The sequence below is a fragment of the Daphnia magna genome, linkage group LG8, assembly GCF_020631705.1.
Source record: "Daphnia magna isolate NIES linkage group LG8, ASM2063170v1.1, whole genome shotgun sequence".
NCBI classification, from domain to species: domain Eukaryota; kingdom Metazoa; phylum Arthropoda; class Branchiopoda; order Diplostraca; family Daphniidae; genus Daphnia; species Daphnia magna.
In genome coordinates this window covers 11,088,502-11,103,344 of record NC_059189.1, presented here as the reverse complement: position 1 = coordinate 11,103,344, position 14,843 = coordinate 11,088,502, and the positions used below count along the sequence as shown (strand labels likewise).

The following is a 14,843-nucleotide window of genomic DNA, read 5'->3' as shown; positions in this document are numbered from 1 at the left end:
TAATATTAAGCCTGTGACAGGACTGACACTTGACAGGTATGATAACCACTACTAAAAACGCAAAAAATACTAAACAGCATACCTAGCCTTTTACTTGAATTAATTTTCATGGATTAACTAGGGATGATTAATTATTTAAAATGACTGGAGAAGACGCAGAATGTCTTAAAGTGTAATATTCTAAAACATTTCCTGAATTGGATAAGTATTACTGGGTAAATAAATCAAAACCCCCTTTTTTCCTATCTCTCCCTGCAATCGAAACCCCCCTCGATTTTTAAAAATTTTGCAACGCAGCATCCGAAACTGGTCTATTGCCTTCCCACTTTTGTCAAAATCAGCCAAAAACGACATCTCTTGAAATTCTCCATAAATTCACACTGAATAAGCGAAATTTAACGCTGATTTCGATTTAGTCATTGGTTTTCTCGTTAAACTAGCCGTTTTAAAAATTATTGAAAACAGTGCTGTTAATGCCCCAACTTAATTTATGGTTTTTAACGTTGAAATAAAAAACTATAAGACCAATAGAAAAAAAAACCTAATTTTTCGTGATTTTCATTCAATTCTGAATCGAAATTATGTAATTTAAGCAAAATTTGAAATTTAGCAAAACATGAAAAAGTGGGAAGAGCCTACCTAAAAAAGAAAAAAACAATAAATATGAAACATCACAGTAATATTAAACTTGTGGTTAATAAAGACTTACTAGCATGTTTGTTGTCACTGAATGATGCTTACTGACGCGTCTAGTGATGCGTCGGGCTGCCATCCTGTCAACGTCAAACGGTTGCCATATTTCAAAATATAGGAAATTTTAGTCAGAAAACAAAAATTTCATATAATTAGCAGTCATAGAACCCTGGTTGGTTCACGACAGGGAGGGAATCGTCTGTCGTAGTTTCTAATTTCGGAAATAGCAGTCAGAGCCTCCAGCGGGTGTGTGATAAGTGTACCGATCAGGAAACACGTTTGAAAACTTCAACAGCCAATCACAACAGTGATAAAGGAAACGAACAGAGCAGACGATACCAGAAAAATTGAAGCTCGAATAGAAACACTGACAAAGGCCGTTGAATAACTCAGTTTCTCTCGATAGATGACTATGATTCTAGTTTCCACCACTGTGCCCCGCCCCAAAACCGTCGAAATTTTAGACATTCAGACCAACGAAACGCGGTATAGGGATTCCTCTCAGCCGGAACCAACTAGGGTTCTATGACTCTGTAATTAGTTTCATGGCATGTACTTCATTACTTCTAATGATTCATTCAATCAGCGTTCTTTCCACCATTCCACCTTAAAAGAAAAATAAATAAATAAATAAATAATACAAAACATTGACGTTCTGATTATTTTATGACATAATAGAGCAGTAAAACATCCAAGGTTGCGCGTTCTCCACAAATGCGAAAAATTTCATTTGTGTCCAAGTTGGTCTTAGCGCTCGGCCCCGCGCCAATCGGGGAGCTTTTTAGTCAATCCGGTGCGGGGATAATCTTAATCGGGGAAATAGTTTCGGTGATCGGTGCCTTCCCCGATGAATAGTGATCTAAATTGGCAGTTGCCCTGCAGCCAACAAGAACAAAATGTGCCCCTAGCCACGTGATTCTCGTTGGCCTAACAGAACGCAAGGTCACTGGTAAGACTAACCCCCTATGGCTGAAGCGGTGCTATCGGTGCAGCACCGATTATAACACTGTTCCGCACCGAAAAAAGAAATCCCCGCATCGAACTTCCCAGATTCATTTTTATCGAGGAAGCTTAGCGGTGTCCCCGATTTGAATGTGATCGGGGCCGAGCCCTAGTTGGTCTGCTGTGGCTCCAGCGTCTTATGGAGAACCAACTCCTTCACGTTAAACAATAAGTTTTAGTAACTATAATTTAGATTTCTCCCCTTTTCTTTGTTACAATGGGTACGTTATTCATTTCCAAAATTCTTTTTCTAGCCTCAATTCTATCTACTTTATTTTTATTCAATTGTGGTTTTTAAGGGGCTCGTCTCTTCTAGCAGAAAAATTTCGTTTCCTGCAAGAAGTTCGTCTGCTACAAAGGAACGAGCCACGAGCAAAATACCGCCACTCACAAACAATAATTAAATAAAAATCAACTGACTTGATTCAATAAAATGCTTGGGCCTGCTACTTGGATTGGATAGTACGTTCCGACTACATCTTTAAGCACTATTCCATTTCTTCTGCTGTTTCTATGCTTCACATATCAGCTTATTATAAACTTATTAACTACTGGTATGAATATCAATTCCCTTTAACCAGTGTTTGTTTTTTTTCTTATTAAACACGTACAGTATCCTGCACAAAAAGGTGAACACCAATTTTTTTTTTAAAAGCCATCTGTGGGTAGAAAATTTTTATAGTTTACCTTTTTAAGGAGAGGTAGGGCGGTTTTGGCGCAAAATCATCATAAGGGGGTTTGGTAATGTCAGTCCAGACACTTTTTTTGCCCTAGGTATTAAATGTCTGGAAAAAGTGTAGACTCGGTAGACTCCCCTACCCCCCGGCTAAGTAGAACTATTTTTGCAATACAAAATAGAGTCTTTCCATTACTCGTTATTGTCATTATCGGGTCGGGTAATCGGGTAGCATATGGAAACACAAAATTATATTTATCAGTATGCTAGCTATCTGTTACTATATTGTTGGTTGCTTATTGGATACGTTTCCGTCGGCGACGCGGGAGTTCCGCGTTCAAAGCTTGTTTGCGTTAATAATGTTCAGAGCAAATCTAACTAATGAATATAAATAAGTAAGATTTTGATGAGATATATAATATTTAAAATTTTGAAAAAAGTATTTATATACGATTAATGATTATTTACTACGTAATCAATTACACTTTTTTCATGAACGTAATAATTTTGTATACAGTTATCTCATCCAAGTCTCGAACGCGGATCTCCCGCGTCGCTGACGGAAAAGTATCCAACAAGCCACTAACAATTTGATAACTAACAGCTAGCATACTAATAAAAATAATTTTGTGTTTCCATATGCTACCCGATTACCCGACCCGATAATGACAATAACGAGTAATGGAAAGACTCTATTTTGTATTGCAAAAATAGTTCTACATAGCCGGGGGGTAGTGGAGTCTACCGATGATACAGTCTACACTTTTCCAGACATTTAATACCTAGGGCAAAAAAAGTGTCTGGACTGACATAACCCAACCCCCTTATGATGATTTTGCGCCAAAACCGCCCTACCTCTCCTTAAAAAGGTTAACTATTAATATTTTCTACCCACAGATGGCTTTTTCAAAATAAATCAGTGTTCACCTTTTTGTGCAGGATACTGTACCTTACCCCACATAATCCGACGCGCGAATCGTCTTCTTACAAACCTATTACTGGTCATGTCAGATTTTATTATTAAATTTCATAGCGCAGTATAATTGATGGACCCACAATACACACACAATTAAAATTACAATGAGCGACCAGCAGCACCCCCAATTTTGGCTGAGGGTGATAAGGACCGAAATCTGTAGATTATTGAGGAGATTCGACAATTTTCATTCGTCATGCGGTTCCAATCCAGTGTCGAAAAAATCTACGACATAATCGTACACTTGGGATGGTAAGATTCTAGAGATGAAGCCGTATAAATTTTACGCAGAAAAACTACATGGATATTATAAATGACTTACTTGATAAGAAGCCAAAAGTAATATACATATTCGGGCATGAAAACAAGTGCATCTCCACGTCTCACAGCTCGAACGATAATGCTAGCTGCATCTTTTACATTCGTAACGCGTAAGAAACTAGGAAACCTAAGTTCAATAATAACATATTAAATCAAACGTGCGCTCTAAAATTTACCACTATTCATTTTACTTGACGCGAGGTCTTTGACAAAGTCCTGTGTCTGCAGGTAATAGTAAAAATAAAAATAAGCATTACTCACTTTACTATTTAATAAAACCCTTTCACCTACCTACAACGAAGGGACAGATGGTAGTGCATTTGATATCTAAATTGCGACTGTCCCGTCGCATTTCTTCAGTCAATGCTTCCATCATTCCCCGTACAGCAAATTTTGATGCGCTGTATGGAACAACGTTTTCACACCCCATTGCGCCAGCAATTGAGGACATGGAAACTAGATGACCTTGTTTACGCTCTATCATTCCTGGAAGAAACTCTCGTACAACCTAAACATTGAAAAATAAACTCGTTTAGTTTCTGGACAGTGGTTGGAAGCTCTTGGCTGACTGTAATACAATGGTTTTTTTTTCTGAGTAATATGGTAGCTTTTTCATCGGCTAAATAAAATTAAATCAGTACGTAATGGTATCAGTACAAAAAAAAATTATAAAATAAGGGCAGAAGCCTGTCCTAAGAGACATTTCAATAGCACCATAAGAAAGTTTCAATAACTATAGAGTAACAAAACTAACAATTACCCAAATGCAACCTTTCACATTGATGTCAATGCATCGATCAATTTCTTGGATGCTGTGACTAAGGAAGGGATGACAAGGCATGATGCCAGCATTGTTGATTATAATGTCAACATGTGGTACCACTGTTTTTACTTGTTTAGCTTTTTCTTCAACATCCTGCTGTTGTGAAACATCACAATGAAATGCACATGCTTTGCCACCGATAGCTTCAACTTCTTTGGCAGTTTCCTGAGCAGCTTCTAAGTTGACATCCCAGCAAACAATTAAACATCCAAGCTGTGCAAATTGTAATGCAACTTCTCTGCCAATGCCACGTCCTGCACCTGTAATCTGTCAAAAAATATATAAAATTTATCTTTTTACAACTACAAATCATATTATATCAAATAACTAGCAGGATTCTGGTACCAGAACAATCTTTCCAGAAATAGGTTTTAGTTCAGCAGGAAACAGGGTTCGATAGAAGATGCAAAGCCACATGACTAACGCTTTGCATACCATGAAGCAGAAGTCAAGGCTGATTATGATCAGGGAATAAAGCTGTAAAAGCACTAAAAACGGACATTGGGATAAAAATCAGACATTGCTACCGCTTTTATCTATTTGATTATTTCACTTACTTTTTTCAGATTCTTTTTTTAACACAATTCTATGGAGATAGTGCAAAATGTTCAACAGAGTGTTGTTATGAAAATCTCAGAAATTACAACATAAAAACAAAACCTGGTGAAATTCAAAGTTCTTGATTCTCTCCTAAATTGATGACACCTGTTGAGCCTACGCAAACAACACCTCTCAAATATAGCCTACGTTTTGTAAGAGCCAAGGCCAACAATCGCCCAAGCACTTTGCCCTAACGACTAGCACTGCCAACTTCCATCGACTGCATTCGGCCTGAATATATTATTGGAACGGCAAGCAGAGCCTACTATGTTTTACGGATGCTACTAACTCTTGGACCCAATGATAAGGCCCCTATTTCAATGGAGTAGACTAGTGTTCAAGTTCTTTTGTTTGATCCCGCAAAGAAACAGCGCGAAAACGTGCATGATTTCTCGCAATAAGAAGCAGAAACGACAAATACATATAGGCTAACAACCATAAAATAAAATCCCTCGAGTCAGGCAATAACGCGCAATCATACAAAATATAAATTAATAAATAAGAAATGTCAAACAATCGTCAACCGTATAACAACGACAACGTGCTAAGCAAAGGAAGTGTTAAATTTCGAGAACTAATGCTTCCCTTCCTCTATAAAAAAGAAACTTTGATTCCTGAAACTTTTTTCCATTGACATTGGAATCACAGCATCAAATTTTACGCGTAAATGCACTCAAGATGTTTATCATTATGCTAACATTTTAAAATTAAAACTAAGAAAATCATAGTCTAGCTACAATGTTGACGTATACATTAATGTACACTACTGACTGTATATTGATATTTTCTTAACTATAGTCGAACCTTTAACATACGTCCATTCAGACTATTGCGGGTTTTAACACAAACAAGTGCACCTTTTGTTTCACGATAGATTAGGATATTATTCGAGCCAAGCAGAGAATTGGTTGGCAGAAGAAAGCTATCGAAAATCGATGGATGGACGTCGAGGTACAGGTGGTCATGTGAATATAATAATTAAGGGAAGCGAAAGGTAATTAAAGGTCGGTTACGACATAATTTATAGAACGAAAAGGTTTGGGCCTCAATTTTAATGTTTTTTAGAACTTTAACTGTGTATGATAATTATAAAACACAAACGTTCATTCTTTATGGCATACTATTAATAGCAACAAGACAAAACCGATTAGATAATAAACATCGCATTACTCCACAAGCATGACAACATTTCTTACATAACAAATTCATCTAGTTATACGGGATCCCACTATCCCAGTCAAAAAGCTGAAAAACTGGTTCTCGTCGCAACGGGAGTACGTGAACAACAGAACACCATCCCTTTTACAAATAAATATTACGTCTCCTTGGTTTCTGGTTTCCATGTCAGTCAAAATGCACTGTAATTGTCTACCATGGTGATTGCTAAGCATGGTACTGAAATTCGCATCGTAATAATAATTTGAAAATCGATGAAAAATAAGATTTTTTTCCCACCTGGCGCAAATCCAACCTGATGCCGAAAGTTGTGGTATGACGTCTACTTGGTAATCCATAGATGGCCGTTGGATTGTCTGGTTGAAAGGAAAGAAGTAGCACAGCAAAATTTAGCTTCTTACCTGGATTCCACTTGGGCTCCTCTATTCAGCTGTAGGCAGTCTGTTTGTGAGCAGGAAGGTAGGTGGTACGTGCTAGCCTGCAGAGTGTCATTTAGGAGTATTTCGTCGAAGAAATTGATGAGTGCTAGCGCATTCTTTCGTGAACGTGACAGAGAAAGTTGTGACACAGATGTCGCGTCCTCGAAATCCGGGTGAAATGAAAAGGCAATAGCCAAAAGAACTGATACGAAGACTTCGATATGTCTGAGTTTTACGATTTCTTCTGGGGCACTGCTGAAACAAACAGGAATTTCGACATAAACATTGAAACAACTGACACACCATTGGCACGCAGTGTTGCTTTAGAAAGTTTCAGAAGCTTAGTTCTTGCTCGTCCCGATGCCGGTAATAGCAAATTGAGTTATTCGCAGTTTTCTTCTTTATTATTATTATTATTGTTTGTCAGTGTTTTTTTCGAACAAACTTATTTATTGTGGCTATTCAGACAATCCAGAACTAAATCTTTAATAACAGCAGGAAAAATTTTATAAACATCAAACAAAAGAAAACCTGTCTTAAAGATCTCTGCAGTTAGAGTGAAAAAAATGTAGTGCTCTTCTACAGCAATACGTTACGTTGTATCAATGTTCGTCTCGAACAAAGAAGCCAAAGAAATCAACAAACAGAGATGTTTTGTTTACTGATCATAGTTGAAAGGCTTAACTAACGAATCCGTCGATTACATTTATAGGGAGTCTACGATCTGATGATGAATTCCTAATCCGATTTCTGGCAGCAAGAAAAATGAATGTTCCAGACGCCATGCTGGTGTATAAACAACTACTACAGTTTCCTGCGTCGCAATCACGAACTAATTTCTGACTATGGCGTCGACAATGTCGAGGTAGGTATTACTAATCTACTAGTAAAGTATAGTAGAAGAGTTTTATAGAATGCATGACATATAGTTCATTAATATTTTACTTTCAACTTTTTGGGGAAAAAAATTATATATGAAAAATAAAAGAAAATTGTATATAGTGCCAGTTCTCAATAGCATAAAAAGAACTTAATTCTCCCTGAGTTGCAGTAATTACATTTTTTTTTTCTTTTTGAGTATGTTTAGCTCAATGTGAAAGCCTATACAGTTTCCAAGATGACCCATATCCTATTATTTTCAGTTTAATCTCTAGTTACACCAGGTTACATTTTACTGGGAGACTGCTATGCACTAAGAGGTTTGAACTTGCCGAAATTATAGGCGGAATCACTTAAAAAAATTATTTAAAACTTTGAAAAATGTTCGAGTTACATGTTAAGTTGTTGATATTAACATTAGATACTAACAAGATTTATTAAAAATGCCCTCACATGGGTAGCAGCTAGCAGGATTTATGCTGAATTTAATTTACAATAATAATTTTAATTTATTTACTTTTGTCTGTTTGTGTATATGTGCTGTGCGTTATTGACACGCTGTAGGTAAAGCAAGCCTTGGAAGATGGGCTACCTGGAGTGCTGCAGCAGCGAGATCGTCGAGGACGTCGTATCATGGTTTTGTTCGCTGCTGAATGGGATCCGTAATATTTGGCTAACGTTATTTGAAACTATACCCATATTAGCATTCCAATACTTATTGTTGCCGTATTTTGTCTCCATCGTATAGAGAGCCGATACTCGGTCTCAACTATACAAAAGGTACGTTTAGGTCTACTTTCATTGCTTTGTTTGTTTGTTTTTCAGCTGTTGGAAGTTTAGGTAGTCAACTGACACGACAAAGGCCATCATTTACGTGGTCTTTTGTAACTTACCGGGTTGGCAACTGTGGCCAAAATGAACGAAAGTTTCTGAGTTACCTACACATCGCCTTGGAGTTGCCAACCTCTCGGTACTTAAGAGACCAGTCAGAGCACTCTAAAGACAGTGTTAATGTATTTAGTACATACGTAGTAAATGTTATACGTGAAGTCATATCGGAGTTCGCTAGCAGAGTCACGCCTTTAGAGGCTAAGTTATACATACTTTTATGGTTAAAAAAAGAAACGAAATGCATTTATGTTACAGGCCATTCATATTTCACTTGATCTGCTGCTACAGGATTCAGTGGTTCAAGATAGAGGCTTAGTTCTCATAATTGACTGGAGTCAGTTTTCCTTTCGGCAGGTTTGTCGACATTTTTATTTGATTTTTTTTATTTTATTTTTTTATTTTTTAATGGACTGATAAGCTAGCTGTCAATTAATATGTAATGTTATAAATGATAAAAATCTAGTATAGCAAACTCCAGCCTGCTGTCCTTCACTCCATAGCCCACGGATTGGAATATTGGTAGTGTACTATGTTACGTATTGCATATCAAAGTTCACGTTTTTCTTATTTTTTTAAAAACATGTACATGTCTTTACTTGCATAGCTATCCGGTGCGTTTCAAAGCGATTCACTGCGTTGGGCCGCCTGTAAGCAGAACATTTTGATTTTAAGATAGCCAAAAATCATCGTTGAAGCCATTGTGCCTGAAATTGTGTTTATCCCATCCAGTGGTACGTCGATGCAGCTATGTCGCTTCTGAAGCCATTCTTACGTGAAACGTCGAGGGCAAAGGTAGTGCCATCTTAATCTACCCAAGGTGCACGTTCAAGTTTCTTCAAGTTGTTTTAAGACAACATCAGATGAACGTTCGAACTGCACCTTTGACTATTTATCCGAGTGCATTAAATGACATGTAACATCAGTTAGAACAAACAAAAGTACCAGTTTTCATCCCTCCTGGTATTCGTAAAGAACAACTTAAGCAAAGCTAGTCTGACAACAAAATGTAGCCATAAATCTCAATTACATCCTTACGTGGTTGTTAATAATTTCTTTTTGTTTTTAAAACTTTTAACTAGATTTTCAGCTGTGGAAATAACTTGTCCATCTTGCATCAAGCTGTATCGCGAGAAATTTTGCCAGCTGAGCTCGGAGGGGAGCAAGGTCCATATCTATCTTCCATTTGGATAGATAATCTAAGAAGAGCTCAAGTTTGAGTTTAAAAGATTTGATTACGAGAAGAAGGAGTTTCCTGTAAGTAACTGATGCTTCCTGTCAGTTTTTGAATTTATAACTTGTCTTACCCGGATACATTTTTTATTGATATTGTGTTGAAAATGGAATTCGCATGTTGGAAGCGTTGAGTAAGAAACGAACAACATAACAACAACGTTCGCATCAACTTGCTGTAGGGAACATACCGCAATTAGTTTAGCAACATCGATCATCGATCAGAGAAAAATGAATTGGTAGTTTTCAACTAACTTCTGATACCTCTATCAACGTAAGGCACCCACACACATCTTTTGAAAGACAGTTCAGATAAGTGTGAACGAATCAAAGAACAAAAACGAGTCCGTAACCGTCATAAAGAACAAATGCAAATCACGCCATTCAAAGAGAGAGGAAAAAAATCACTTAATTTGGACTTGTTGGTGCTTTTCCCAAGGAAAAACAAGACATCTTTCTTTTCCGTCAGTACTGTAAAGGTTGTAGCTGTCATCGGACTTCGGCTGCTTTCACACGAGCAAAAGCGCCAGTTCATTGAGGGAAAGTAGAGCATTACACCACTTACCAAAGTAGTTAATTTTAGATGTGAGATTGACAATTATTTATTCCTCGGGAGTAATTTGAGCGATTAGTGCTCATTTGCGTTTGATTAGTACGATCTAGTTTCCAAATGCTTCGAAATTAATAATTAAAAGGCACTAGGTGGGAAAAAAATGTAGAATCATGAAAGTGGCTTAGTTTACCGAGTTGCTGGGCAACTATGGATTAAGGCAGCTGCAAGGGTTTCGACTGTGAAATATAAAGAAGATCTAATCATAATATATCCATTGTAGGTGCGTAACGAAAAACGTGTAATTACCATGAGGAAGCATGGAATGGACGCTATCAGTGCCCAGGACAGCTGCCACAAATTGATGATGCCTCACGTAATTTTCCTCAAGTTTATTTAACTTCTCCAGCTCGAGTCCATTCTTCCAAGCAATCACTACTTCACGTGCAATGGATAACACCTGTTGTAGGAATTGTCTGATCAGAAAATATGGGTACTTCCCAACTTCTACACTTGTTATACCTCGTTGATGGCATCGCGCAAAAAGGCCCCCGACGGTTGTTGCAGGCATTGTTTATGTATAGAAATAACATATTCTTGGTGGCTGTCGATTATTTGACCAAGATGAACTGCATTTTCTAGTTGCATATCCAATCGAATATGTGATGATTCTAAAACACACTCCATTATGTAGTTGTCCACACTAGAAATAAAATAAAGCAGCCAAGCCCGTAACAGTTGCAATCTATGCTGACGGTTAGCTGATAACAGTTCCTGTTGCCTTGGGTGGGTAACGTTTGCAACGTCCATACAACTGAGATCTGAATGTGACAGAAATTGTGAGGGGTCAGCTAAGTTGTGTTTTTAATTAAGGTTACCTTTGAACGATAAGTGTTGAAGTGAAAACATTCCTTGCTTAATTTGCATAAGAAAACGGAGCACGCTATTGTAGTGGAATATCGAATCTTGTGTGATAACCAAGTTGACTGGCCACGGAACTTTGTAATTGATTTGTACATCCACCAAATTTGCTGGTGTTTGTTGAATGCTTCCTCTTTTAATGGTTACAGAAAGGTAGGAGCCACATTGGTCCATTCTAGAAGAGATACAGTTGAGCAGAGATAACGTAAGGCTTGATTCGTTGTCCCACTTTTCACCGGTTTCGAGCTGCAAAAACAGAGAAAGCAATCTAAATAATTTCAGCGTAAACTATAAACTGACTTTCAAAGGAAGTAAATGAACAAGCAAATTATAAAATTTAAAAAAAAATTTAAATTAAACTATCGAACCTTTTGGAAAAGTTGTTGGCAAAAGCGACCCATTAGGTCTCCGGCTTGCATCAAGTGAATACGACGAATAGTCAAGATGTGTAATTTGAGGCAACAGTCTTCGTATAAGGTATCGAGAAGTGCCCTGCATACCAGACGCTGGCGACTGCGCAACGGTTCCAGTAGACTTCTTTCCAGCAAAGGTAAAAGGGGATAGAATTCCAATGGTACACAAACTCCGTCATCTTTAGAACGTTTGCTTCGGTTGGAATGATTCCGGAGAGTTTCAAAAGCCTTGGCCAAGAGCGGATTCCTAACTTCCTGTTTAAGATCCTTCTTGGTCGTCACCGTGACATTTGACGAATGGAGAAGTTTTCCACATTCGAAATAGCCTGATGCGAACCTACTGAAGCGGTTTCTAAAGGTTTGCATCAGCGTGCCTGCTGGACAACCACCATTAACACGCATTGACTTTCTTTTAAGTTGAGTTAGAAGTTCAACAGAACGGCCTCCCAACAAGATATCGTCCATTAAAGGCTTTAGAAAGCTAATCAAAGGTTGAGTGGTACGAGACACAAAGACTTTAGACCAGAAACGCTCATCTTGAGGTGAAACGGCTTCATTGCGTAAAATGCCAAACTCCTGGTAAGGGTCCACGATTACCCCTCGATCTAGCCACAGATCAACCATGTTAAAAAAAGGTTCCAGCGATGCAAATAGGATTTTCAGCAGAACCGGATAAAGCGTACAGTAGTTGGTAACTTGCGCTTTTTGGGCTGAGTCGTATACAACTGATAACAGGTGGGTGATGCGAGTATTATTGTCCGCCACAGACGAAGACATTTGCATTATTGTTGTGTGCATTGCAGCTATTGCTCTAATAGTGAATGTCCATGATTTTAGACGTAGCAAAAGTTGACTTATAGTACTTGTAGCCTTTTGCTGAGCAACACCCTTTTCGTAGTCTGCAACTGATTGATTGAACTCTGTTACAACATCACTGAGTGCTACTGTATATGCTTGATAAGTTAATGTTTGCTCTTGGGGGCCTGAGTTGTTGAGAAAGAAGTTGATCTCCTCCAGGGCCTTCACTAAAGGGTTAAAACAATTCACACAAAAGGATGGAAGGCCAGCAACAGTAAGCACTTTAGTGTGATTGCCACTTTCTGTGGATTTCACAGTGGTGTTTTTATTCCCACAAGATCGATGAAGAGTCCACAAAACTTCATGCAGTACATAATATTCAGTCAAAATTTTTGATGTGGAATCCTTCCCATATTTTTTTTAAATAAACCATTCAAGGAAAGGTTTTTGATGGAGCATTGTTTTTGTCTAGCAAATGTGGGAATATTGCTTGCAGTTAGACATGATTTTTGATGAACTATTTCATGGCTTTTGATAGCTTGCATGTTATTCTCTTCACTTTCTGAAGTGAAGGAATAACAAGAAACTATTACAGTTTCAGGCATTGATTGTGTTATTTTCTTACTAGACACTTGTTGGGTTTCAGCATGTTCAAGGTGCTGATGGAAATATTTTTAGTCCCACTGTTAAGGTTTTGCAGAATGTACCCATCTGATGTGTGGTAAATATGTTTAATTGAGCAATATGCTAATCTGATGAGCAGGTATAAAATGGCTCATGTTGGATGGGTCAATCCATTAGGTACTGTCAGTTGGATGTATTTAGTAACTAGTTGTTTGAAATAGCTGGTTTTCCTATGTTCTGCATGAATATCCAATTTGTGTTGAATTCCTTCAATAGACCTCTTCACTTCTTGTTCAGTTGTATAGTTACAATCTTGCTTGAGATGACAGATGATTCTACTAATGAATCTGCCGTCTTCACTTGTTTCCTTGTTTGTTATCAACTTCAGTAATTTCTTGCAAGCAGTCGAATCTCAAAAGTCACGAATGTACAACACAGAGTTGACTTGGTTAGCCACACCGTATTGGCATGGTATAATAGGTTGAGAAGGTGTCTCCACTGGGCCCTTCCCGTTTGGGCCCGATTTCAGGACGTTGGGTGGCGCTAGTTGCCAGAGTAGGCCGACTTTACATGGGAGAGATAGGGAATATGATCGTATTTTCAATTCTGTTAAGTAGGAAATGAAATTTTTACAATAATTTATTTTTTTTAATTTTTTGAAATATTTTTAGCCACATAGTTCACTTTTTTGTATAACGATATGTTAAATACAATATTTTTAAACAAGATTCCTTCGGTAATGTCCTTCGGGCAATTTTTTTGAAAAAAATTGTCTATAGACATGTAACGTGGGCCAAAGATAAACAGATTTTGGATCCAAGATTTCTAAATTTCAATCAATTTATAGTGTTTGCTTCGTTCTCCGTCTTGTCTTCTTTCACACTTACGAGTCATGACGTCACCGTTATCAAAATAATCGGTAATAACAAGCCAAGTCTTTCAACTTAGGCTTTTTCGCAGAAGCGTCAATTATTGGCGTCAATTATTGGACCAATAAACTAGTTTTGAATTAGAGAGTAATTGGCATTCAACTATAAAAAACTAATTTACATATTTTTATATTTAAATATTTTTAATATAATAAATAAATAAATATATTTAAATATATTTAAATTTGCAATATAAAAAAATATATAAAAATCTACTGTTTAAAACATTTCGTTAAAGAAAAAACTTACTGTTTAGTGATTGTTATACAGCCTTCTGCACTGACTGCAATGCATTGACAGTTATAAGGTTACGCAAACAAAAGCGAATTCACTGCCTAGGATTCGGCAACCAGCTAGGTAACAATTACGCAAATTAATTTTTTAAAACTGGAATAGAATCAAATGAAAAAGCCACTATACCACGTATCAAATTTCGACAGAATTTTGTACAAAATTTGGGGACGATTGGTCATTCAGGGAAGAAACGTATATGGAAATACATAATAGACCAAGATCGGATGCTGAGTTGCCAAGGCTGAATTCCGACCTGGGGTATTTTTCCTCTCGGGCCCTATAGGAGGGAAATGAAAAATAATATATTTAATTAAGTTGTAGTTAGTTTTATTACAAAATCTTTTGGAATCGTGTACTATACCTCTGTGCTGATATAATACAAATTATTTTATCTCCAAAAAAGCTGTTATTTTTCCAGGAAACTTTTTGAAAGGTACTTGTTTACAATGTACCGTAGCATACGTAAAGTGATTGACTGTGACTAGTGACTGTAGTGTCAAACTGTTTTCGTTTTTTATGTCATGAGTAGTGTAGTTTGTGATGTCGGTAATGAGTTATTTGACACAATTAGTCTTTTTAAGTTATCTGATTATGCTAAAGTACTTATTCATAAGGAAAACTTAGAACG

General features: G+C 37.2%; 3 protein-coding genes and 1 long non-coding RNA gene across 7 annotated transcripts; 2 read left to right on the top strand and 2 right to left on the bottom strand.

Moving 5' to 3' along the window:
* The first annotated feature begins 3,192 nt into the window (after nucleotides 1–3,192).
* LOC123475506 lies at nucleotides 3,193–3,564 on the top strand. Its single transcript, XR_006650642.1, has 2 exons — nucleotides 3,193–3,240; nucleotides 3,311–3,564. It is a non-coding gene; the product is annotated as an uncharacterized LOC123475506 (long non-coding RNA).
* LOC116928353 (epidermal retinol dehydrogenase 2) lies at nucleotides 3,367–5,575 on the bottom strand. Of its 2 annotated transcripts, XM_032935422.2 has the most exons (8): nucleotides 5,152–5,575; nucleotides 5,049–5,077; nucleotides 4,837–4,979; nucleotides 4,429–4,758; nucleotides 3,960–4,176; nucleotides 3,860–3,890; nucleotides 3,670–3,795; nucleotides 3,367–3,607 (listed from the first exon to the last, which is right to left on the bottom strand). In XM_032935422.2, coding segments are annotated over exons 2-8 (921 nt in total). In that variant the 5' UTR covers nucleotides 5,050–5,077; nucleotides 5,152–5,575; the 3' UTR covers nucleotides 3,367–3,534. The 2 variants fall into 2 exon arrangements, with proteins under 2 accessions (XP_032791313.2, XP_045034168.1); XM_045178233.1 differs by having other exon boundaries at nucleotides 5,049–5,570.
* Nucleotides 5,576–6,692: 1,117 nt separating this feature from the next.
* Nucleotides 6,693–10,971, top strand: LOC123466369 (clavesin-2-like). 3 transcript variants are annotated; one of them, XM_045178236.1, is made up of 10 exons: nucleotides 6,693–7,052; nucleotides 7,399–7,551; nucleotides 8,130–8,244; nucleotides 8,316–8,345; nucleotides 8,688–8,810; nucleotides 8,920–8,975; nucleotides 9,061–9,103; nucleotides 9,186–9,248; nucleotides 9,536–9,710; nucleotides 9,815–10,125. In XM_045178236.1, the coding sequence occupies exons 3-9, from the start codon at nucleotides 8,149–8,151 to the stop codon at nucleotides 9,671–9,673; spliced, it is 549 nt and encodes a 182-aa protein (XP_045034171.1). In that variant the 5' UTR covers nucleotides 6,693–7,052; nucleotides 7,399–7,551; nucleotides 8,130–8,148; the 3' UTR covers nucleotides 9,674–9,710; nucleotides 9,815–10,125. The 3 variants fall into 3 exon arrangements, with proteins under 3 accessions (XP_045034171.1, XP_045034169.1, XP_045034172.1); XM_045178234.1 differs by lacking the exon at nucleotides 9,815–10,125 and adding an exon at nucleotides 10,520–10,971 and having other exon boundaries at nucleotides 6,696–7,052; XM_045178237.1 differs by lacking the exon at nucleotides 9,815–10,125 and adding an exon at nucleotides 10,520–10,971 and having other exon boundaries at nucleotides 6,698–7,052; nucleotides 8,712–8,810.
* On the bottom strand, nucleotides 10,273–13,392 carry LOC123475502 (gamma-tubulin complex component 5-like). Its single transcript, XM_045178232.1, has 5 exons — nucleotides 11,526–13,392; nucleotides 11,115–11,403; nucleotides 10,759–11,057; nucleotides 10,546–10,696; nucleotides 10,273–10,475 (listed from the first exon to the last, which is right to left on the bottom strand). Exons 1-5 carry the CDS (start codon nucleotides 12,366–12,368, stop codon nucleotides 10,426–10,428), a joined length of 1,632 nt encoding a protein of 543 aa, XP_045034167.1. The 5' UTR covers nucleotides 12,369–13,392; the 3' UTR covers nucleotides 10,273–10,425.
* Between the last annotated feature and the right edge of the window lie 1,451 nt (nucleotides 13,393–14,843).

Bases quoted from the DNA above. Each gene is read 5' to 3' on its own strand.
- LOC123475502 (XM_045178232.1), bottom strand. From the start codon at position 12,368: ATGCACACAACAATAATGCAAATGTCTTCGTCTGTGGCGGACAATAAT. The intron at 11,404-11,525 runs GTTCGATAGTTT...CTGTTTTTGCAG, and splicing joins GCCAACAACTTTTCCAAAAG to CTCGAAACCGGTGAAAAGTG. The intron at 10,476-10,545 runs GTAATTACACGT...TATATTTCACAG, and splicing joins CCATTCCATGCTTCCTCATG to TCGAAACCCTTGCAGCTGCC.
- LOC116928353 (XM_032935422.2), bottom strand. The intron at 4,177-4,428 runs GTAATTGTTAGT...TTCAATGTTTAG, and splicing joins ATGTGAAAGGTTGCATTTGG to GTTGTACGAGAGTTTCTTCC. The intron at 3,796-3,859 runs GTAAAATGAATA...TATTGAACTTAG, and splicing joins TGTCAAAGACCTCGCGTCAA to GTTTCCTAGTTTCTTACGCG.
- LOC123466369 (XM_045178234.1), top strand. From the start codon at position 8,149: ATGGGCTACCTGGAGTGCTGCAGCAGCGAGATCGTCGAGGACGTCGTA. The intron at 8,245-8,315 runs TTATTTGAAACT...CATCGTATAGAG, and splicing joins TCCGTAATATTTGGCTAACG to AGCCGATACTCGGTCTCAAC. The intron at 8,811-8,919 runs GTTTGTCGACAT...ATAAAAATCTAG, and splicing joins GTCAGTTTTCCTTTCGGCAG to TATAGCAAACTCCAGCCTGC.